Here is a 24,780-nt window from a genome sequence, read left to right as displayed (position 1 = left end):
CAGAGATCAACACAGTGTTGGCGGGCTTCCCAGGCAGGTGAAGTGGACTGTGACTCCCAGCAAGGGAAAGGACTCTGACACCAGTGACTCAGGGAAAACATTTATTATTCTTATGTTTTGACTTGTTCTGTAGATTCTTTTGGATTTTTTTTCTCTTTTCCGCTTCTGTTATAGTTGATTTTATTGGCACTATGAAATCTAACTAAGCTTTTAAGTTGTTTTTTTTTTCCCTCAGTCGCATTTTTTATTGTTGTTATAAACCTCTAACTCTATATTGGGCTTTTGTAGTTCTGGGGAGTTGTTTTCTTCTCTATTTTTAGTTTTTTAAACCTATTATTATTTTTTCTGCATTTATTCCTTAGTTTGCTTTTCCTACTGTTCTTTTCCCCTTGCAGTTAATCTTTAATATACATATAAATCTTCTTTATCTACATCTATTTAGTTTGCATATCTATTTTTTCTTTCTTTCTTTTCTTCCTTTCCTTTAGTCTCAACACATTTGAAAGTTTTATTTTCATTGCTTTATACCCCAATTGGCACCTTGCTTTAGTCTTGTTTTCCACTTTGTGCTTTAGTTAGTTTTGCTCAGTTCAGTTCAGTCACTCAGTTGTGTCTGACTCTTTGCGACCCTGCGAGCCACAGCACGCAAGGCCTCCCTGTCCAGCACAAACTCCCAGAGTTTATCCAAACTCATATCCATTGAGTTGGTGATGCCATCCAACTGTCTCATCCTCTGTCGTCCCCTTCTCCTCCTGCCCTCAATCTTTCCCAGCATCAGGGTCTTTTCAAATGAGTCAGCTCTTCCCATCAAGTGGCCAAAGTACTGGAGTTTCAGCTTCAACATCAGTCCTTCCAATGGACACCCAGGACTGATCTCCTTTAGAATGGACTGGTTGGATCTCCTTGCAGTCCAAGGGACTCTCAAGAGTCTTCTCCAACACCACAGTTCAAAGCATCAATTCTTTGGTGCTCAGGTTTCTTTATAGTCCAACTCTCACATCCATACATGACCACTGGAAAAACCATAGCCTTGACTAGACACTTTTGTTGACAAAGTAATGTCTCTGCTTTTTAATATGCTGTCTAGGTTGATCATAACTTTCCTTCCAAGGAGCAAGCAAGTCTTTTAATTTCATGGCTGCAATCACCATCTGCAGTGATTTTGGAGCCCAGAAAAATAAATTCAGCCACTGTTTCCACTGTTTCCCCATCTGTTTGCCATGAAGTAATGGGACCGGATGCCATGATCTTCGTTTTCTGAATGTTGAGCTTTAAGCCAACTTTTTCACTCTCCTCTTTCACCTTCATCAAGAGGCTCTTTAGTTCTTTACTTTCTGCCATAAGGGTGGTGTCATCTGCATATCTGAGGTTATTGATATTTCTCCCAGCAATCTTGATTCCAGCTTGTGCTTTTTCCAGCCCAGCGTTTCTCATGATGTATTCTGCATAGAAGTTAAATAAGCAGGATGACAATAGACAGCCTTGAGGTACTCCTTTTCCTATCTGGAACCAGTCTGTTGTTCCATGTCCAGTTCTAACTGTTACTTCCTGACCTGCATACAGGTTTCTCAAGAGGCAGGTCAGGTGGTCTGATATTCCATCTCTTTCAGAATTTTCCACAGTTTATTGTGATCCACCCAGTCAAAGGCTTTGGCATAGTCAATAAAGCAGAAATAGATGTTTTTCTGGAACTCTCTTGCTTTTTTGATGATCCAGCAGATATTGGCAATTTGATCTCTGGTTCGTCTGCCTTTTCTAAAACCAGCTTGAACATCTGGAGGTTCACAGTTCACGTATTGTTGAAGCCTGGCTTGGAGAATTTTAAGCCTCACTTTACTAGCTTGTGAGATGAGTGCAATTGTGCGGTAGTTTGAGCATTCTTTGGCATTGTCCTCCTTTGGAATTGGAATGAAAATTCACCTTTTCCACTCCTGTGGCCACTCCTGAGTTTTCCAAATTTGCAGACATATTGAGTGCAGCACTTTCACAGCATCATCTTTCAGGATTTGAAATAGCTCAGCTGGAATTCCATCACCTCCACTAGCTTTGTTTGTAGTGATGCTTCCTAAAGCCCACTTGACTTCACATTCCAGGATGTCTGGCTCTAGATGAATGATCACACCATCATGATTATCTGGGTCGTGAAGATCTTTTTTGTACAGTTCTTCTGTGTATTCTAGCCACCTCTTCTTAATATCGTCTGCTTCTGTTAGGTCCATACCATTTCTGTCCTTTATTGAGCCCATCTTTGTATGAAATGTCCCCTAGGTATTTCTAATTTTTTTCAAGAGATCTCTAGTCTTTCCCATTCTATTATTTTCCTCTATTTCTTTGCATTGATCACTGAGGAAGGCTTTCTTTTCTTTCCTTGCTATTCTTTGGAACTCTGCATCCAAATGGGTGTATCTCTTTTTCTCTTTTGCTTTTCATTTCTCTTCTTTTCACAGCTATTTGTAAGGCCTCCTTAGACAGCCATTTTGCTTTTTTGCATTTCTTTTTCTTGGGGATGGTCTTGATCCCTATCTCCTGTACAATGTCATGAACCTCTTCCATAGTTCATCAGGCACTCTGTCTATCAGATCTAGTCCCTTAAATCTATTTCTCACTTCCACTGTATAATCATAAGGGATTTGATTTAGGTCATACCTGAATGGTCTAGTGGTTTTCCACACTTTCTTCAATTTCAGTCTGAATTTGGCAATAAGGGGTTCATGATCTGAGCCACAGTCAGCTCCGAGTCTCGTTTTTGTTGACTGTATAGAGCTTCTCCATCTTTGGCTGCAAAGAATATAATCAATCTGATTTCAATGTTGGCCATCTGGTGGCCAACCTACACATATCCATGTGTAGGGTTTTCTCTTGTGTTGTTGGAAGAGAGTGTTTGCTATGATCAGTGCATTCTCTTGGCAAAACTGTATTAGCCTTTGCCCTGCTTCATTCTGTACTCCAAGGCCAAATTTGCTTGTTACTCCAGATGTTTCATGACGTCCTACTTTTGCGTTCCAGTCCCCTATAATGAAAAGGATATCTTTTTTGGTGTTAGTTCTAAAAGGTCTTGTAGATCTCCATAGAACCATTCAACTTCAGCTTCTTCAGCATTACTGGTCGGGGCATAGACTTGGATTACCATGATATTGAATGGTTTGCCTTGGAAATGAGAGATTATTCTGTTGTTTTTGAGATTGCATCCAAGTACTGCATTTCAGACCCTTCTGTTGACTATGATGGCTACTTCATTTTTTCAAGGGATTCCTGCCCACAGTGGTAGATATAATGGTTATCTGAGTTAAATTCACCCATTCCAGTTCATTTTAGTTCACTGATTCCTAGAATGTCAACATTTACTTTTGCCATCTCCTGTTTGATCACTTCCAATTTGCCTTGATTCATGGACCTAACATTCCAGATTCCTATGCAATATTGCTCTTTACAGCATCGGACCTTGCTTGTATCACCAGTCACATCCACAAGTGGGTGTTGTTCTCCATCCCTTCATTCTTTCTGGAGTTATTTCTCCATTGATCTCCACTATCATATTGGGCACCTACCAGCCTGGGGAGTTCATCTTTCTCTGTTCTGTCTTTTTGCCTTTTCATACTGTTCATGGGGTTCTCAAGGCAAGAATACTGAAGTGGTTTGCCATTCCCTTCTCCAGTGGACCACATTCTGTGAGACCTCTCCACCATGACCCATCCATCTTGGGTGGCCCCACATGGCATGGCTTAGTTTCACTGAGTTAGACAAGGCTGTGGACCATGTGATCAGATTGGCTAGTTTTCTGTGATTGTAGTTTCAGTCTGTCTGCCCTCTGATGCCCTCTCTCACTGCCTACCATCCTACTTGGGTTTCTCTTTCCTTGAACATGGGGTATCTCTTCACGGCTGCTCCAGCAAAGCGCAGTCATTGCTCCTGACCTTTGATGTGGGACATCTCCTCTCAGCCACTGCTCCTGACCTTGGATGTGGGGCACCTCTTCTCAGCCACTCCTGCACTGCGCAGCCACCACTCCTGCCTAGTTTTGATCTGGTAGATATAATTTGCCAGGTCAATCTATTGTACTTTATTTTTGTTGGACTGTTTTGATTTTGCTTATGGGTGTATATGTATATGTATATGTGTATATTCAGTCACACTTTTTATTGTTGTTATAAACCTCTGCCTCTATGTTCGGCCTTTGCAGTTCTGTGGAGTTTTCCTTTTTTTTTTTCTTGTCTATTTATTCTTCTTTGTTTTTCTTTTCTCTATTTTATAATTTTAATATTTAATTTTCTTAAACCTAGTATATTTTTTCTACGTTTATTCCTTTGTTTGCCTTTCCTACTGTCCTTTTCTCCCTGCAGTTAATCTTCAATGTATGTAAATCTTCTTCATCTACCTCTGTTTAACTTTGCATATCTTTTTTTTCTCTCCTTTCCTCTCAACATATATGTTAGTTTTGTTTTCATTACTTTATTCCCCACTTGGCACCTTGCTTTAGTTTTATTTTCTGGTTTGTGCTTTAGTTTTGTTAAGTGGTAAATATAATTTTTGATTTCCTTTGTTTGCTAGTTCAATCTATTTACTTTATTTTTGTTGGACTGTTTTGACTTTGCTCATGGGTGTATATGTACATGTGTATATCTATTATTTTAATTATTATTTGCCTGATTTGTCTGCGGTTCATCTTTGGTTTCTTGTTCTTGGATTTTTGTTTTAGTCTCACTTAATGCCATAACAAACCATTTGTGGAATCTTGCTTCCCAACCAGAGGTCAAGCCCTGAGGCTTTGGAGTGGGAGCACTGACTCCAAGACTGTAGACTACCAGAGAACTAAGTCTAGGGGGTATCAAATAGTGAGAACTCACACAAAGGAAACCACTATAATACAAGACCCAGCGTCACCCAATCACCAGTAACACCCTGTGCAGGACCCCTCATCTAAAGAAACAAAACAAAATATAAACCCAATCATCAGCAGACAGGATTACCACCTCACTCAGCCTTGCCCATCAGAGGAAAACAAACAAACAAACAAAAACTTAGCACAAATCTCACCCTATAAGAAGCTTAGACAAACCACTGGACCAACCTTAGAGGGAAGAAACCAAAAGGAAGAAAGAATTCAGCCTTGAAGCCTGGGAAAAGGAGACCTCAAACCCAATAAGTTAAAAAAGTAATAATGAAAACGCAGAGAAATACTACACAAATTAAGGAACAAACTAGAAACACAGAAGTCCAAATAAATGAAGAGGAAATAGGCAACCTACCTGAAAAAGAGTTCAGAATAATGATAGCAAAGATTATCAAAAACCTTAAAAGCAAAATGGAGAAAATGCAAGAATCAATTAACAAAGACCTAGAAGAATTAAAGAATAAACATGCAGAGACAACACAATTACTGAAATTAAAAATATTCTAGAAGGAATCAATAGCAGAATATCTGAAGCAGAAGAAGGAATCAGCGAGCTGGAAGATAAAATGGTAGAAACAACTTGTGAAAAGCAGAATAAAGTAAAAAGAATGAAAAGAACTGAGGACAGTTTCAGAGACCTCTGGGACAATATCAAACACACCAACATTCGAATTACAGGGGTCCCAGAAGAAGAAGAGAAGAAAGGATATGAGAAAATTTTTGAAGCGATTATAGTTGAAAATTTCCCCAACATGGAAAATGGAAATAGTCAATCAAGTCCAAGAGGCACAAAGAGTCCCATACAGGATAAACCCAAGAAGAAATACACCAAGACACATACTAATCAAACTAACAAAGTCTAAACACAAATAAAAAATATTAAAAGCAGCAAGGGAGAAGCAACAAGTAACTTGCAAGGGAAACCCCATACGCTTAACAGCTGATCTTTCAGCAGAAATTCTGCAGGCCAGAAGGGAATGGCAGGATATATTTAAAGTACTGAAAGGGAAAAAATCTATAGCCAATCTATTACTATACCTGGCAAGGATCTCATTCAAAATTGATGGAGAAATCAAAAGCTTTTCAGATAAGCAAAGTTAAGAGAATTCGGTACCACCAAATCAGCTTTACAACAAATATTAAATGGACTTATATAGTCAAGAAATACAAGAGAAGAAAAAAGATCTACAAAATCAACCCCAAACAATTAAGAAAATGGCAATAGGGACATATATATCAATAATTACTTTAAATGTACATGGATTAAATGCTCCAGCCAAAAGACACAGACTGGCTGAACGGATACAAAAACAAGATCCATATATATGCTGTGTACAAAAAACCCACTTCAGACCTTAAGACACATATGGACTGAAAGTGAGAGGATGGAAAAATATATTCCATGCAAATGGGAAACAAAAGAAAGCTGGAGTAGCAATCCTCATATCAGACAAAATAGACCTTAAAATAAAGAAGATTATAAGAGATAAGGAAGGACACTACATAATGATCAAGGGATCCATCCAAGAGGAAGAGATACCAATTGTAAATATCTGTGCACCCAACATAGGATCACCTCAATACATAAGACAAACACTAACAGACATAAAAGGAGAAATGGACAGGAACACAATAGTAGTAGGAGACTTTAACACCCCACTCACATCAATGGACAGATCATCAAAACAGAAAATTAATAAGGAAACACAAGTCTTAAATGATACATTAGGTGAGATGGATCTCATTGGTATCTTCAGGACATTCCATCCAAATGCAGAAGAATACACCTTCTTATCAAGTGCACATGGAACATTCTCCAGGATAGACTATATCTTGGGTCACAAATCAAACCTCTGTAAATTTAAGAAAATTGAAATCATATCAAGCATCTTCTCCGACCACAATGCTATGAGACTAGATATCAATTACAAGAAAAAAAAAACTGTAAGAAACAAAAACACATGGAGATTAAACATGTTTCTAAATAACCAACAGGTTCCTGAAGAAATCAAAAGGGAAATAAAAAAATTTCTAGAAACAAATGACAATGAAAACACAGCAACTCACAACCTAAGGGATGCAGCAAAAGCAGCCCTAAGAAAGAAGTTTATAGCAATACAGTCCTACCTCAAGAAACAAGAAAAACACCAAATGAGACAGCCTAACTTTACATCTAAAATAACTGGAAAAAGAAAAACAAACAAACAAACAAAAACAACCCAGAATTAGTGGAAGAAAAGAAATCATAAAGATCTGAGCAGAAATAAATGAAAAATAAGTGAAAGAAACAATGGTAAATATTAAAACTTAAAGTTGGTTCTTTGAGAAGATAAACAAAACCAACAAACATTTAGCCAGCCTCATCAAGAAAAAAAGAATCAAACCAACAAAATTAGAAATGAAAAAGGAGAGGTTACAACAGACAATGCAGAAATACAAAGGATTATAAGAGACTATTATGAACAACTACATGTCAATAGAATGGATAACCTGGAAGAAATGGACTGATTCATAGAAGAGCTCAATCTTCCAAGACTGAACCAGGAAGAAATAGAAATTATGAACAACCCAATTACAAGCACTGAAACTGAAGCTGGGATCAAAAATCTCCCAAAAAGCAAAAGCCGAGGATCAGATGGCTTCACAGGAGAATTCTATCAAACATTTAGAGAAGAGCTAATGCCTATCCTTCTGCTACTGCTACTGCTAAGTCACTTCAGTCGTGTCCGACTCTGTGCGACCCCGTAGACGGCAGCCCACCAGGCTCCCCCGTCCCTGGGATTCTCCAGGCAAGAACACTGGAGTGGGTTGCCATTTCCTTCTCCAATGCATGAAAGTGAAAAGTGGAAGTGGAGTCGCTTAGTTGTATCTGACCCTCAGCAACCCCATGGACTGCAGCCTTCCAGGCTCCTCGGTCCATGGGATCTTCCAGGCAAGAGTACTGGAGTGGGGTGCCATTGTCTTCTCCACTATCCTTCTAAAACTCAAAAAAATTGCAGAGGAAAGATCACTTCCAAACTCATTCTATAAGGCCACCATCACCCTGATACCAAAATCAGACAGACAACACACAAAAAACAAACCTATAGGCCAATATCACTGATGAACATGATGCAAAAATTCTCAACAAAGTTTTAGCAAACAGAATTCAGCAACACATCAAAAAGCTCATACACCATGATCAAGTTGGGTTTATCCCAGGAATGCAAGGATTCTTCAATATACACAAATCAGTCAATGTGATACACCATATTAACTAATTGAAAGATAAAAACCATATGATCATCTCAATAGATGCAGAAAAAGTCTTTGACAAAATTCAGCACCCATTTATGATTAAAACTCTTCAAAAAATGGGCATAGAAGGAACCTACTTACACAGTAAGGGCCATATACAAAAGTTCTCAATGGTGAAAAGCTGAAAACATCTCCCCTAAGATCAGGAACAAGACAAGAGTGTCCAGTTTCCTCACTGTTATTCAACATAGTTCTGGAAGTCCTAGCAATCAGAGAAGAAAAAGAAATAAAGGGAATCCAAATCAGAAAAGAAGTAAAACTCTCACTGTTTGCAGATGACATGATACTGTACATAGAAAACCCTAAAGATAGTATCAGAACATTACTAGAGCTAATCAGTGAATTTAGAAAAGTTGCAGGATACAAAATCAATACTCAGAAATCACTTGCATTTCTATATACTAACAATGAAAAATCAGAAAGAGAAATTAAGAAATCAATCCCATTTACCACTGCAACAAAAAGAATTAAATATCTAGGAATAAACTTACCTAAGGAGACAAAAGAACTGTACAGAGAAAATTATAAGACACTAACAAAAGAAATCAAAGATGACATAAACAGATGAAGAGACATTCCATGTTCCTGGGTAGGAAGAATCAATACTGTGAAAATGACTATACTACCAAATGCAATCTACAGATTCAATGCAATCCCTATCAAATTACCAATGGCATTTTTCACAGAACTAGAAAAAAAAATTTCACAATTCATATGGAAACACAAAAGACCTTGAATAGCCAAAGCAGTCTTGAGAAGGAAGAATGGAGCTGGAGGAATCAACCTTCCTGGCTTCAGATTATACTACAAAGCTACAGTCATCAAGACAGTATGGCACTGGAACAAAAACAGAAGTTCAGACCAATGGAACAAGATAGAAAGCCCAGAAATAAACCCATGCACCTATGGGTACCTTATTTTTGACAAAGGAGGCAGGAATATACAATAGGGCAAAGACAGCCTCTTCAATAAATGGTGCTGGGAAAACTGGACAGCTGCATGTAAAAGAATGAAATTAGAACACTTCCTAACACCATATACAAAGATAAAATGGATTAAAGACCTAAATGTAAGACCAGAAACTATAAAACTCTTAGAGGAAAACATAGGCAGAACACTCGATGACATAATTCAAAGCAAGATCCTCTGTGACCCACCTCCTAGAGTAAGGAAAATAAAAACAAAAGTAAACAAGTGGGACCTGATTAAACTTAAAAGCTTTTGCACAGCAAATGAAACTATAAGCAAGGTGAAAAGACAACCCTTGGAATGGGAGAAAATAATAGGAAATGAAACAACTGACAAAGATTAATTTCCAAAATATACAAGCAGCTCATACAACTCAATACCAGAAAAACAAATAACCCAATCAAAAAGTGGAAAAAGACCTAAACAGGCAGTTCTCCAAAGAAGGCATAAAGATGGCTAACAAACACATGACAAGATGCTCAATATCACTCATTATTAGAGAAATGCAAATCAAAACCACAATGAGATATCACTTCACACTGGTCAGAATGGCCATCATCAAAATGTCTATAAACAATAAATGCTAGAGAGGGTGTGGAGAAAAGGGAATGCTCTTGCACTGTTGGTGGGAATGTAAATTGATACAGCCACTATGGAAGACAGTATGGAGATTCCTTAAAAAACTAGGAATAAAACCACCATATGACCCAGCAATCCCACTCCTAAGCATATACCCTGAGCAAACCAGGGTTGAAAAAGACACATGTATCCCATTGTTCATTGCAGCATTATTTACAATAGCTAGAACATGGAGGCAACCTAGATGTCCATCGACAGATGAATGGATAAAGAAGTTTTGGTACATATGCCCAATGGAATATTACTCAGCCATGAAAGAACACATTCAAGTCAGTTCTGAGGAGGTGGATGAACCTAGAACCTATTACACAGAGTGAAGTGAGTCAGAAAGAGAAAGGTAAATATCGTATTCTAACGCACATACATGGAATCTAGAAAAATGGTTCTGAAGAGTTTATTCACAGGGCAGCAATGGAGAAACAGACGTGGAGAATAGACTTATGGACATGGGGAAAGGGGAGGACAGGGTGAGATGTATGGAAAGAGTAACATGGAAACTTACATTACCATATATAAAATAGATAGCCAACGAGAATGTGCTGTATGGCTCAGGAAACTCAAACAGGGGCTCTGTATCAACCTAGAGGGGTGAGAGTGGAGGTGGGATGGGAGGGAGGTTCAAAAGTGAGGGGACCTATGGCTGATTCATGTTGAGGTTTGACAGAAAACAACAAAATTCTGTAAATCAATTATCCTTCAATTAAAAAAAATTTTAAAAAGAAAGAAATGAAGAGAGTAGAATTTAGGTCTGTTTGATACAAAAAATTTTTAAAAATTAAATGCTCAAGGCACAGCATTACCTCAACATGCCTAATTCAAACTGTTCTCTCTCACCCTAACGGGTCTTTTGAGAAATAGGGCATGTCTTGTTAGATTGAGTAATGTACTTGCAGAAGTTAAGTAACCAGAAGGTATCTGGAAAATCAGCATTCAGAAGAAATATCCTGAGGGTCAGAAACAATACTATTGGTCTCAAGTATCAGGACTTGACAATCAGTGAGAGTTGGTGTTTTTTATGTATCATTGAGCCTTGTAGGGTGGATTGGATTTAGCAAATAGCAATGGAAATGTAGGCGAGGGGTGAGGTGGGAGGTATGGTGAGTAGTGCTATTTGTCAAAATGAGATCCTCTTATATATAAAACAACCCTGAGGATGAAGGGGCCCAGAAGACATCTGAATGAACAAGGAGAGGTTGACAGCCAGAGTGACAGTACGTGAGAGTAATAAAACCCACCCACGTGTTCTCATGGCAAATTGACTTGTTCTACTTTTCCTGATACAGAGTTTATACATCTTGTAATTTTGCCTCAAGTCATTTAGGCCTCTCATGGACTTTTTGTGCCAGAACTTCCAACCAAGTAGTTTATAACAGTGTTGCTGATGAGAATGGTAATAGTTGGTACAACTTGTCTTCCTTTAACCAAGGTATCAGTGACAAGTATTCCCCTAGCTTTTGAACCTGTGAACAGGCAAATAAGAGTGGGGGCTGATGACTATGAGAGAGTATGGAGACTGAGCAAACATTACAGTTTTCCATTGTGATTAAATAAAACTCACAATCAAGTTAATTGACACATTTACAATTATATTTGCATAGTATTCTCTTGCATAATAATTAGACATAAATGTTCTACGGCTAATGAAAATGACTACAATTTGTATTATTGTTGGCTTTGCTGATAACTTAGTTGGTAAAGAATTCACCTGCAATGCAGGAGACCCTGGTTTGGTTCCTGGATCTCTGCTGGAGAAGGGGCAGGCTACCCACTCCAGTATTCTTGGGTTTCCCTGGTGGCGCAGCTGGTAAAGAATCCGCTTGCAATGCAGGAGACCTGGGTTCAATCCCTGGGTTGGGAAGATCTCCTGGAGAAGGGAAAGCTACTCACTCCAGTATTCTGGCCCAAATTCCATGGACTGTATTGTCCATGGGGTTGCAAAGAGTGGGACACGATTGAGCGACTTTCACTTTCACACTTTCGCTGTATTATTGTTATATAGCAGAACCAATTTGTTTTCCTCATTTTGACAGTTATTAAATCTTAATATAATTAAGGTCATTACTGATAATTTTCCCTGATGTCATTTAGACCAGCAGTCCCCAACCTTTTTGGCACCAGGGGCTGGTTTTGTGGAAGACCATTTTTCCAAGTACTGTGGTAGGGGGGAGGTCGTTTCAGTTTTGCCCGCCACTTACCTCCTGCTGTGCAGCCTGGTTCCTAACAGGCCATGAACTGGTACGAGCCCAGTGGCCTGGGGGTTGGGGACCCTTGACATAGACAACATCCTGTTTGACTGTCAACCCCCAGACACTGACATGAGATAAAATCCAAAGCCTTGCTTATTGACATTTGTCATGTCTTAACACCCTTGGCATCTACCCCTGCAAGGGCAGGCTCAAGGCTGAGGATCTCCATGTTTCATTTGTGTGCTACCCTTCTGTTAATCCTTCAGACACACAACACAGATACACACGCACCACAGAGTCCTAGAACAACTACCTCCTATGCCAGGCCTCCTGGATACTGTAAGACTTGAGTTGAAGAAACTATAGACCTTGGAAGGAAAAGTGCTGACCTTCAGTAGAGCTTAGATAAGCTTGATGCAAGAACAGAAAGATCAGCATGACTAGAGCTTGACCAACGATGGGAGAGTTGTGCAGTGTGAGGCTGGAAGGGCAGTGGGGCCAGGCATGAAGGGCCTTAAAGCAACCGTTAGAAATGTGGGTCTTATTCTAAGGGCAATGGAAAACTATTGAGATTTTAAATGGAAGAGTGACACAACCAATCTATGTTTTTAAAATACCACTTTGTGGAGAAGGCAATGGCACCCCACTCCAGTACTCTTGCCTGGAAAATCCCATGGACGGAGGAGCCTGGTGGGCTGCAGTCCATGGGGTCGCTAGGAGTTGGACACAACTGAGTGACTTCATTTTCACTTTTCACTTACCTGCATTGGAGAAGGAATGGCAACCCACTCCAGTGTTCTTGCCTGGAGAATCCCAGGGATGGGGGAGACTGGTGAGCTGCCATCTATGGGGTCACACAGAGTCAGACACGACTGAAGTGACTTAGCAGCAGTAGCAGTTGATATAGTGTGGAGTGGAATAGTGAAGAGGAGGCTTCAAGTAGAGATTATCACAAGAGCCTGAGTGATAGAGGATGTAACTTGGACAAAGATGTCAGGAACGGATGTGAAGAGAGGTGGTTGAGCCTAGAAAACAGTGTACAGTTAGACCTGAAGATCACACTCGTGAATTGGGTGTGGGACTAGAAGGAAAGAGAGGGATTGAGGATGACTCCTAAATTTTAGTTTTGATCAATGGGCTGAATGCTAGTGCCATCTACAGAGACAGGAAAATGAGAGAGTAAAAGGGTGTGTGTGTGTGTGTGTGTGTGTGTGTGGGTGTGTGTGTGTACACGTGTTATGGTGGTAACAGAGTAGGAAGGGAAGGGTAAGCTCCTGGTTTGTCCATGATAAGTTTGAAGCAACTATTAGACATCCAAGTGGGCACTGCACACAGGCTGTCAACACTCTGGGGAGAGTTCAGTCAGGGCTGGAGCTGAATGTTTGGCAGTAGTCAAGGGATTATCAACAATATTTAAAGCCAAGGAGAAAATCAGTAGAGAGATGAGAGCTGAGGGCTGAGCCTTCCTTAGGGTTCGGGAGGTTTTATAAAGCTACTCAGTGTCTTAAGGAAAACCTTGGAACAAATGGATGTGACCTTCATGTATTCAATAAATATTTAAGTGCTATTCTAGAGGCTGGAGATAGGTTCAGCAGAAATCCCTGGAGCTCTTGTCCTACTGAGGAGACATAGTCAATAAAGAAAACAATAAAAACACATCTGTTGGTGAGAAGTGTTATGATGAAAAATAAGGCACACAGTGGGAGTAATGCTCACATGGGGCAGTAGGGTATTGCTATTTAAAGCAGGAGTGGTCAAAGCAGGGCTCACTGATACAGGTTCATATGACTAGGAACCTGAAAGAGGTGAGGCAGCCAGCCATTCAGAGATGCAGGGAAAGAGCATTCCAGACAGAACACAAGTGCAAAAGACAGAGGCAGAAGAGGGCCTGGCATGCAAAGACGCTAGTGAGACTAGAGCAGAGTAAGTGAGGGAGAAAGAGGACAGGAAGGAAGATCAGAGAAATAAGGCCTAAATATTGGTGACGCTGGTGCCTTCCATGGTGGCTCAGTGGTAAAGAACCTGGCTGCCAGTACAGGAGACATGGGTTCGATACTTGGATCAGGAAGGTACCCTGGAGTAGGAAGTGGCAACCCACGGCAGTATTTTTGACTGGGAGATTCCACGGACAGAGGAGCCCCTCAGGCTACAGTCCATGGGGTCACAAAAGAGTCAGACACAATTTAGCAACTAAACAACAAATCTGTGTTTGAAAGTTGAAAGACACTAATGTTTGAAAGCTCTAGTTCCCGCCTACTAAGGGTGTATGAGCTAGCTATGGCTGTATAACAAATTCTCCCCCTCCTAAATTTAGCAGCTTGAATCAATAATCATTTATTATCTCATAGTTTTGGGGAGTCAGGGATTCAGGAGCAGCTTAGCTAGATGATTCTAGTTCCAGGTCTCTCATGAGGCCACAGGCATCTGAAGACTAGACCGAGGCCAAAGATCCTCTTCCCAGATGTTCCCTCACCTGGCTCCTGGCAGAAGGCCTCAGCTCCTTGCCATGTGACCCTCTCCCTGAGCTGCTTGGGTGTCCTCATCGCACGGCGTCTAGAGATCCAGGACAGAGCAAGAGTGCATCCGCAGCGTCTTTTATAACCTCCCCTTGGATGTCACACACCTTTACTTTTGACAGTCTATTTGTTTTGATTTGTGTCAAATAATTTGTGGACATATTTTTCCAGCTTTATTCAGATAACATTGACAAATAACATTGTATATGTTTAAAGTGTACAACACGGTGATTTCATTTATGTAAATGCTGTGAAATGATCACTACTTTAAGGTGAGTTAACATATCCATGACCTCAGTTATTTTGTGTGTGTGTGTGTGTGTGTGTGTACACCATGCTGTATATTAGTTCCCCAGAAGTTATTCATCTTATACTGAAAGTATATCTTTGGCCAACATCTCACCATCTCCCCAACCCCCAATCTCCTCATAACCACAAATCTACCATGTTTTTCTATGAGTTTGATGTTTTTAGAATTGTGGGCATTTTTAAAACAACTCCAAAGAGATGGATTAAATCCTGTCTAAGGAGGGTGTAAAGGTCAGGGCAGCAAGGGATAGCCCAGTAAGGTCTACTGAGATGTGGAAAGAAAGTGTTTACTTTATAATTATTGAATTATCATCAACCAGCATCTCCAGATGATCAGAGTTGGAATCTGTTTGACTTTACTAACAGTCTAATCTCTTTAAACTTATTTAGGAAACTGCTTGTAATGGGCAAGGTTGCTTTTGAGACTCAAGTCTTTCCTTTCCCCTTCTGTGGCAGCATCCCCCTTGTCTTTTTCAGAGGCCCTGATATAATAAAACCTCACCTGGTCAGAACATGCTTTCAGGAAAATAACATGTAGCAGCCATTTTTGCCTTCCTATACATTTAAATCATTATTTCCCCTGTGTATATTTAAATTTTAAGCATGTGATAGTTAAACAGGTGGCTTTTCCCCCATTAAAGAGATGCCGCTTAGAGGGACTGTGATAGCTAGAAGTGTTTCTGAAGAAGGGACAGGGTGCTTGTGGGCCCTGGAAATACCCCACAGTCTTTGGGGTTCTAGGCCCCCACGTGAAAAGATGGACCTTGCTTACGTGCATGAGTGCCTTTATACTGCTGTGTATGGACCATACACTGGAGACTTTGCTTCAGTAATTCAGGGCCAAATATAAGTTCACAAAGCTTTTCTATTGCATTTACTACCCAGGGATGGTGTTCACGGAGTAAAAGTAATCAATTTAAGAGAAAAAAGTTTCGTTCTCCCAACTCTACATCATATGACCCCAAACAATAACTTAACATTTCCCCCTTTAGAATTATTTTCTGTTTCCCAGTTGTAAAGGATTGCCTGTTGTATCTCATACTTAAATAAGAATGTGTAAGATATTTATTCTTTAGCTTTTATTTGCAGAATCAGTGAAGCAGTAGGTGTTATTTGGAACAGGTTCAAATGTGTCTTTAGAAATAGAGCTCAGATTTTAAGACCTAGTTTTAGCTTAATCCATACTGGAATGATTGACATATCTTTTGAAACATTCACTTATTTATTATATATAAGACTGAAGATTATATTTTCTAGTGTATTTAAATAGAAATGTAATTTTTTAACCAACAAGTTCCTTTTTTTTCCATAACTAATCTTCTCAATAATATCTTTCAGGAGCCAAATTTAGAAAGTATGTGGGCCATTCTGCACATGTTACAAACGTCCGCTGGTCTCATGACTTTCAGTGGGTATTAAGCACAGGAGGGGCTGACCACTCAGTTTTCCAGTGGAGATTTATTCCAGAAGGTGTCAGCAATGGCCTGTTGGAAACTGCACCCCAGGGTAAACCCAGTAATAATTTTTCAACATGTTTTTTTTCAATAAAAATTTCATGTAATGGCCTGACATCTCTTCTGAAGATAGGGTTTAAACCATTTTGAAAAATTCATTCCTACCATAAATTTAAAAATTTAAAAAAAAAACAGAAAAACATTTTGAGATATGGGTCAATCGAATATGGGTCAATTGGATAATTTCCTTCAAAGAATTTTGCTTATACTAAATGAAAGCTGAAGGTCTAAAGTTTACATGAAGAATTAACTTTTGAAAATACTACACGTACATTTCAGCCTCCTTAGGACAATTCTGATGGATGGTGGGGCTGCTGGGTCAGGTGACAAAGTAACATTTGGAATAGGAGTTGCCTTCCTAATAGGGATCAAAGAATGATCCACAGTCAGGGTCAGCTGTGTTCCAGGTCAATGGATATATTGGTCCTTTAATTTATTGTACTTTCAGTAGTAATGACCATGTACTATGTGAGGGAATGGTTTTTATTGGGAGGGATTCTGCGGCAGTTTTGACCATGATAGTTACCAGCACCTAGTGGTCATGTTAACAGGCTAAAGAGGATTTTTACTGAATAAGTGGTTGAATTTCCTTCTGACCCAGCTTCCTCTGTGGTAAAACCTTCCCGTCTCCCCTTTTCTCTCTTTCAAAGCAAGATTTAAAACCCAAAGATCCATTATCTAATACAAGTGTGGAAATGGTGGGGGGAGTTACGCTAGTCTGTTAATACTCCTAAAAAGAGAGTGAGAGGTATGCCAAACTTAACCAAAAGATGAAAGAAAAAAGATGTTTTAAGAATCTTCAGCAAATGAAAATTATGGTGTATGGTGTATTTTTATTGAACTCAGTAGGATAGAAGAAAGAAAATATTTTTAAACTTTTTAGCCATTTAAAGTCTCAGAATTTCTGCTTGTTTCTTGTGGGGGTATTTCTGCAGACGGTGGCACTGATTCCTACAGTGAAGAATCTGATTCGGATTTATCTGACGTGCCAGAGTTGGACTCTGATATTGAGCAAGAAACTCAAATCAATTATGATCGCCAGGTCAGTAAACAGGAAGCCTTATGACAAATACCTTATAACCCCAAATCTCATTATTATTCAAATCAGACACTGCACTAAAATTGGTTAGTCCTTTGGCAAAAGAAAATAAAAGAATTAGTAAAATTGCCTACTTCTTGTCTTTAAATACAGATTTGAAATAAGGCTTTTACTGATCATGTCAGCAAAAAAATTTTTAAGGAGAAGGTAGTAGCAATTTCAAATTGTCAAAACCCATGACAATTTGGGTTTTCTGCTTTTCTAGCAGCTAAAAATTTTAAATATCTATTACAGAAAAATGTGCAAGTAAGTTACATGATTTTTCATTTTTCCAAGCAGATCACTAAAGCATGTGTTTTCTTTATAGAACAGGAGACACTGGAGGCATGGTAGTTTGCAAATGAGTGATTGTCCTGGTGTCTGTCTTAGCTTATGGAGACCATTATCCATTTAATTAAAGTAAAAGCCCAAATACAATGCGTATTATCTGTCCAGTCAGAAATCGTCTTTGGTAAAAAAGTTGGACAATTACAACTAATTGAGTACTATTTTTTTAAATAGATATTTAATTTTAGCACTAAACTGTGTATGAAAATGCACAATCCTTCACTGGAATCTGGACACGTATCACCTTCTTAATGGTAATAACTCTAGAGGTTCTATTTTCTTGTCATTTAACAGAGGTATGTGAAGCAGATTCCATAAATGAACACAGAGTGAATAAGATTTCAAATTTCAGACATAGCAACTGTCAGTGTTGCCCACGGAAACTTACCATAGGCCTGTGGCAGCTGCCATGTATCAGGTATCTCTGTGGGGCCACGTCCTGTGCTTTCCGTACACCAAATCCACCCCCACAGTAACCCTGCAAGGTTAAGTACTTTGCCCGCATCCATATTGCCTGTAGTGTTAGAATAAGAAAGTGGATCTGGCCTTCTCTGTAGATGCACATTCTATGTGCTACTTAGCTTTGCCTCTACATAAGCTCTGAATGTGTGACTTTTCAGATGATGCCTTTTTTTCCAGCCTGTCATTGTCACTCACTGCTTTCAATGTTTGAAAAATTAGATTAGCACAAAAGTAGTCCAACTGATGTCTTGGGTCAACTTCAAGACTAAATCAGTTTGACTGTGTATTGATACAATATATTATGCTATAGATAAAGATTTGAAAGGAAATGATTAATATGGAAATATGAAAATATACAATATTATACCCTAATATCAAGGTGAAATGGAATGAACAATGAAAGGGGAAAGCAAAATGAACATACAATTTAAAGAAAAAAGAAAGAGAAAAGCAGTTTTTTTAGTTGAGATGTTTTTATTTAATAAAATGGTACTTATAAAAGAATGGAAAGGAATGACTTAATTGAAATTCATGACTAAGATTTATATTCTCCCTGACGTCTTACTTTTTAAAGTTTTCACCTGTGTTATTTGATTCATGTTGTCTGAATTTGATTCCTGAGTTATTCCTGAGCTGGAAGTCTGTTCTACAGATGGGACTTTGAGGCCCACAGAAGTTATGAGACTTGTTCAAATAAGCTGTAGCAATGCCGAGACTAGAATTCAGTTCTCTAAAGTAGTTGATAAGCTGATGAAAGCATCTGAATTCAGATGAATAATTATCATTAGACTTTAAAAGCTTACTTCACTGCATCTGTAATAGACAAGGCAGAAGTGAGATGTCTCTTGACTTCCTTTTTTTCAGAATAATTTTTGGTCAAACCCTAAATAAGAGCTTTATTATAATATTTTCATGATTTTTTTATAATGTAGTTTGATTGAATTAAATTTCATTTAAATATTAAATTTTTATCTGTTGATAGCAGGGCACAAGTACATTGTAGATAAAAGATGGATTTTATCCACATTTAAATTATAGGGAATGTTATCCCAGTCAACAGCATATTTTAGGTCCTAGATTAGGCCAAGAGCTTTGCTCTATATCCAAGTCTGATCTGGAAGGTTCATGGGGTCATGAAAGAAGGATAATTCCCAAGAGTGATCACCGTGATTCGCAAGGCCACGTTTTACATGTCAGAATAATCAAAAGATTTCCTGCCTAGAAGAAATTATAACAAAATATTTAAATTATATTTTATTGATAATTTTATTTAATAATTTCCTTTCATATTTATCTGAAGTAACTATATTATCTGGATATAAATTGATTAAGAAACATAATAGCAGAATTTTTCAAAAGAATTTTTTTAAATCCCAGTGATTTAAAAGATACTCAAGTTAGCTTTGTTCATTCAATTCAGTTCAGTTCAGTCTCTCAGTCATGTCTGACTCTTTGCGACCCCATGAACTGCAGCATGCCAGGTCTCCCTGTCCATCACCAACTCCCAGAGTTTACCCAAACTCATGTCCATCGAGTCAGTGATGCCATGCAACCATCTCATCCTCTGTTGTCCCCTTATCCTCCTGCCCTCAATCTTTCCCAGCATCAGAGTCTTTTCAATTGAGTCAGCTCTTTGCATCAGGTGGCCAAAGTATTGGAGTTTCAACTTCAACATCAGTCCTTCCAATGAACACCCAGGACTGATCTCCTTTAGGATGGACTGGTTGGATCTCCTTGCAGTCCAAGGGACTCTCAAGAGTCTTCTCCAACACTGCAGTTCAAAAGCATCAATTCTTCTGTACTCAGTTTTCTTTATAGTCCAACTCTCACATCTATACATGACTACTGGAAAAACCGTAGCCTTGACTAGATGGACCTTTGTTGGCAAAGTAATGTCTCTGCTTTTTAATGTGCTATCTAGGTTGGTCATAACTTTCCTTCCAAGGAGCAAGCAAGTCTTTTAATTTCATGGCTGCAGTCACCATCTGCAGTGATTTTGGAGCCCCAAAAAATAAAGTCTGACACTGTTTCCACTGTTTCCCCATCTATTTCCCATGAAGTGATGGGACCAGATGCCATGATCTTCGTTTTCTGAATGTTGAGCTTTAAGCCAACTTTTTCACTCTCCTCTTTCACTTTCATCAAGAGGCTCTTTAGTTCTTCTTCACTTTCTGCCATAAGGGTGGTGTCATCTGCATATCTGAGGTGATTGATATGTCTCCCAGCAATCTTGATTCCAGCTTGTACTTCTTCCAGTCCAGTGTTTCTCATGATGTACTCTGCATAGAAGTTAAATAAGCAGGGTGACAATATACACCCTTGACATACTCCTTTTCCTATTTGGAATCAGTCTGTTTTTCCATGTCTAGTTCTAACTAGAAGAAGTAAAATTCAATCTTATGTTCTCAATTTCATTTGTCTTTTCAAAGAACCTACCCTTAGTTTTATTAATCTTTTTTCCAGCTTTCCTATTCTCTATTTCCTTTATTTCTGTGCTAATCTCTTTTATTTCCTTTATTTTAACATTGGACTTATTGTCCAAACTAAGTCCAAACTTCTTTCTAGTTCCTTGATGTATAATACTAAGTTCTTTATCTGAAATGTATCTTTTTTCTTAATGGGTATGTTTATTAGCTACAAATGTTCCCCTTAGATATGCTTTTGCTTTATCCTATAAGTTCTGGTATGTTGTGTTTCCATTTTAATTTCTGTCAGATTTTTTTAAAATTTCCTTTTTAATTTCTTCTTTGATCCATTAGTTGTTCAGAAGTGTGTTAATTCCTACTTATTTGTGACTTTCTCAACTTTCTTCCTGTTACTTATTTCTCAGTTCAGTTCAGTAGTTTAGTTGTGCCTGACTCTTGTGACCCCATGGACTCCAGTAAACCAGACTTCCCAGTCCATCACCAACTCCCAGAGCTTACTCAAACTCATGTCCATCGTGTCAGTGATACCATCCAACCATCTCGTCCTCTGTCGTCCCCTTCTCCTCCTGCCTTCAATCTTTCCCAGTATCAGGGTCTTTTCCGATAAGTCAGTTCTTCACATCAGGTGGCCAAAGTATTGGAGCTCCAACTTCAGCATAAGTCCTTCCAGTGAATATTCAGGATTGATTTCCTGTAGGATTGACTGGTTTGATTTCCTTGCAACCCAAAGGACACTCAGGAGTCTTCTCCAACACCACAGTTCAAAAGCATCAATTCTGTGCTCAGCTTTCTTTATGGTTCAACTCTCACATCCATATATGGACTACTGCAAAAACCATAGCTTTGACTAGATGGACTTCTGTCAACAGAGTAATGTCTCTGCTTGTTTAATATGCTGTCTAGGAGAAGGCAATGGCACCCCACTCCAGTACTTTTGCCTGGAAAATCCCATGGACGGAGGAGCCTGGTAGGCTGCAGTCCATGGGGTCGCTAGAGTCAGACACGACTGAGCGACTTCACTTTCACTTTTCACTTTCATGCATTGGAGAAGGAAATGGCAACCCACTCCAGTGTTCTTGCCTGGAGAATTCCAGGGACAGGGGCGCCTGGTGGGCTGCCATCTATGGGGTCGCACAGAGTCGGATATGACTGAAGCAACTTAGCAGTAGCAGCAGCAGGTTGGTCATAGCTTTTCTTCCAAGGAGCAAGCATCTTTTAATTTCATGGCTGCAGTCACCATCTACAGTGATTTTGAAGCCCCCCAAATAAAGTCGTCACTGTTTCCATTGTTTCCCCATCTATTTGCCATGAAGTGATGGGACCAGATGCCGTGATCTTCGTTTTTTGAATGTTGAGTCTTAAGCCAGCTTTTTTACTCTCCTCTTTCACTTTCATCAAGAGGTTCTTTAGTTCCTCTTCACTTTCTGCCATAAGGGTGGTGTCATCTGCATATCTGAGATTATTGATATTTCTCCTGGCAATCTTGATTCCAGCTTGTGCCTCAACCAGCCCAGCATTTCGCATAATGTACTCTACATATAAGTTTAATAAGCAGGGTGACAATATACAGCCTTCACGTACTCCTTTCCCAATTTAGAACCAGTCTGTTGTTCCATGTCCAGTTCTAACTGTTGCTTCTTGACCCACATACAGATTTCTCAAGAGGCAGGTAAGGTGGTCTGGTATTCCCATCTCTTGAAGAATTTTCTGCAATTTGTTATGATCCACACAGTCAAAGGCTTTAGCATAGTCAATAAAGCAGAAGTATGTGTTTTTCTGGAACTCTCTTGCTTTTTCCATGATCCAGCGGATGTTGGCAATTTGATCTCTGGTTCCTCTGCCTTTTCTAAATCCAGCTTGAGCATCTGGAAATTCTCAGTTCATGTACTGTTGAAGCCTAACTTGGAGAATTTTGAGCATTACTTTGCTAGTGTGTGAGATGAGTGCAACTGTGAAATAGTTTGAACATTCTTTGGCACTGCCTTTCTTTGGGATTGGAATGAAAACAGACCTTATCCTGTTCAGTGCTGAGTTTTCCAAATTTGCTGGTACATTGAGTGCAGCACTTTCACAGCATCATCTTTTAGGATTTGATATAGCTCAGCTGGAATTCCATCACCTCCACTAGCTTTGTTCGTAGTGATGTTTCCTAAGGCTCACTTGACTTCACACTCCAGGATATCTAGCTCTAGGTGAGTGATCACACCATCATGGTTATCTGACTCATTAAGATCTTTTTTGTATAGTTCTTCTTTGTATTCTTGCCACCTCTTCTTAATATCTTCTGCTTCTTTTAGGTCCATACTTATTTCTGGTTTCATACAATAGTGGTCAGAAAAAGATACTTGATATAATTTCAGTCTTTTTAAATTTATTGAGCCTTGTTTTGTGGTCTAACATTATCTGTCCTAGAAAATGTTCCTTGTGCACTTGAGAGGAATGTGTATTTTGCTGCTGATAAATGAGATGTTGCATATTTGTTTGTTGGAATATTTGGTCTGTTGTTGTTGTTTAGTTACCAAGTCATGTCCAACTCTGCAACGCCACAGACTGCAGTGCTCCAGGCCTCCCTGTCCCCCACCATCTGCCAGAGTTTGCCTAAGTTCATGTACATTGCATCAGTGATGCCATTTAACCATCTCATCTTCTGTCATCCTCTTCTCCTTCTGCCTTCAGTCTTTCTCAGCATCAGGGTCTTTTCCAGTGAGTCGGCTATTCACATCAGGTGGCCAAAGTTTTTGTGCTTCAGCTTCAGCATCAGTACTTCCAAAGAATATTCAAGGTTGATTTCCTTTAAGATTGACTCGTTTGATCTCCTTGCTGTCCAAGGGACTCTCAAGAGTCTTCTCCAGCACCAGAGTTTGAAAGCATCTCTTCTTTTGGCCTGTGGTATTGTTCAAATCTGTTTCATTATTGATTCTCTGGTGGATCAGTCCGGTTGTTGAGAGTGGGATTTTACAGTTCCCAACTATTATTGTATTGATATTTATTTCTGCTTTTAGTTGTTAATATATGCTTTGCAGATTAGATGCTGTCAGTTGCATAAATATTTACCATTGTTAAATCTTCTCGATAAGTTGGCCCCTTTACCATTATATAATGCCCTTCTTTTGCTCTTGTGACCACTTTTAATTTCTAATGTCTTCAAAAACTTGATTTCCTGCAATTAAAGATTTCCTGAGAATGCCAAGATATTTACGTATTTGAAACCTGAAGAGTGTCTCACTAAGTGCTTCTGTTACCCATGAAGGTTTACAAAGAAGATCTACCTCAGCTAAAGCAACAAAGTAAAGAGAAAAACCATGCAGTGCCCTTCCTCAAACGAGAAAAGGCTCCTGAGGACAGCCTGAAACTCCAGTTCATACACGGGTAGGTGACGTGGCACCGTCCTTATCAGCTTGTCATCCTTTGCAGGGCTGCCCCACTTCAGGCTGCTCTCCTCTCCACCTTGCACCTACTTATGCTTAGTGTTTTAACCATGACTCTCTGTCCAGTTTTCTCGGTGTTCCGTGTCCATCTCAGTGTGCGTGTCTAGAGTTTTCATGCTTCATGTCCGTTCGTGATACATGTGTTACTGTCATTCCTTGTTATTTCATTTCATTCTCTGCATCTCTGCTTCCTTCATCCCATAACTCCTGCTCTATTCAGCTGGCTTTCCCAGGACAACCTTTCTTTGAAACACTTTTGTTCATATATGTCCTAAATAATTTTGAATTTTGAAAATCATGTGCAACTTTCCACACTTTAAGTTGACATCGAAGATTTTTCAACCTAAGCTTAAATGCTTGTAAAAAGAGTATGATATCTAGTGTTTTATAAATACTCAAATTATTTATGGCTCACATTATAAATGGCTCCAATGGAACCTAAATGTAATAGACATTTGATTTCCATCATTATCAGTTTAAAAAATACATGAACCCATATTTCTGTTCTGCTTCTCCCACAGAATTTTACCCTAATGTATTATTTTATGCTCGTAAGTCTTTTATTGATCACCCTGTCTTAACTTCAACAAGGAAACAACATATCTATCAGTTCAAATTAAATTTAATTCCCTGTGACCGTAACTCTCTAACTCTATGCTCTCCAATACAGTATCTACTTGTAGCCAACGAACACGTGAAATGTGACTGCTCTGAATT

General features: G+C 39.1%; 1 protein-coding gene across 1 annotated transcript in view; it reads left to right on the top strand.

The window, feature by feature from the left end:
* The window catches only part of EML6 (EMAP like 6), a 288,057-nt gene that overhangs the window by 168,926 nt on the left and 94,351 nt on the right, over positions 1-24,780 (top strand). Inside the window, exons 11-13 of the mRNA XM_068970681.1 lie at positions 16,146-16,313; positions 17,257-17,363; positions 23,886-24,004. Coding sequence (XP_068826782.1) covers positions 16,146-16,313; positions 17,257-17,363; positions 23,886-24,004 — 394 coding nt within the window. The remainder of the gene's footprint in view (positions 1-16,145; positions 16,314-17,256; positions 17,364-23,885; positions 24,005-24,780) is intronic.

Source organism: Capricornis sumatraensis, chromosome 1, assembly GCF_032405125.1.
Source record: "Capricornis sumatraensis isolate serow.1 chromosome 1, serow.2, whole genome shotgun sequence".
Taxonomy (NCBI): Eukaryota; Metazoa; Chordata; class Mammalia; order Artiodactyla; family Bovidae; genus Capricornis; species Capricornis sumatraensis.
The sequence above is the reverse complement of the archived record's forward strand: the minus strand, read 5'-3'. Positions and strand labels throughout refer to the sequence as shown.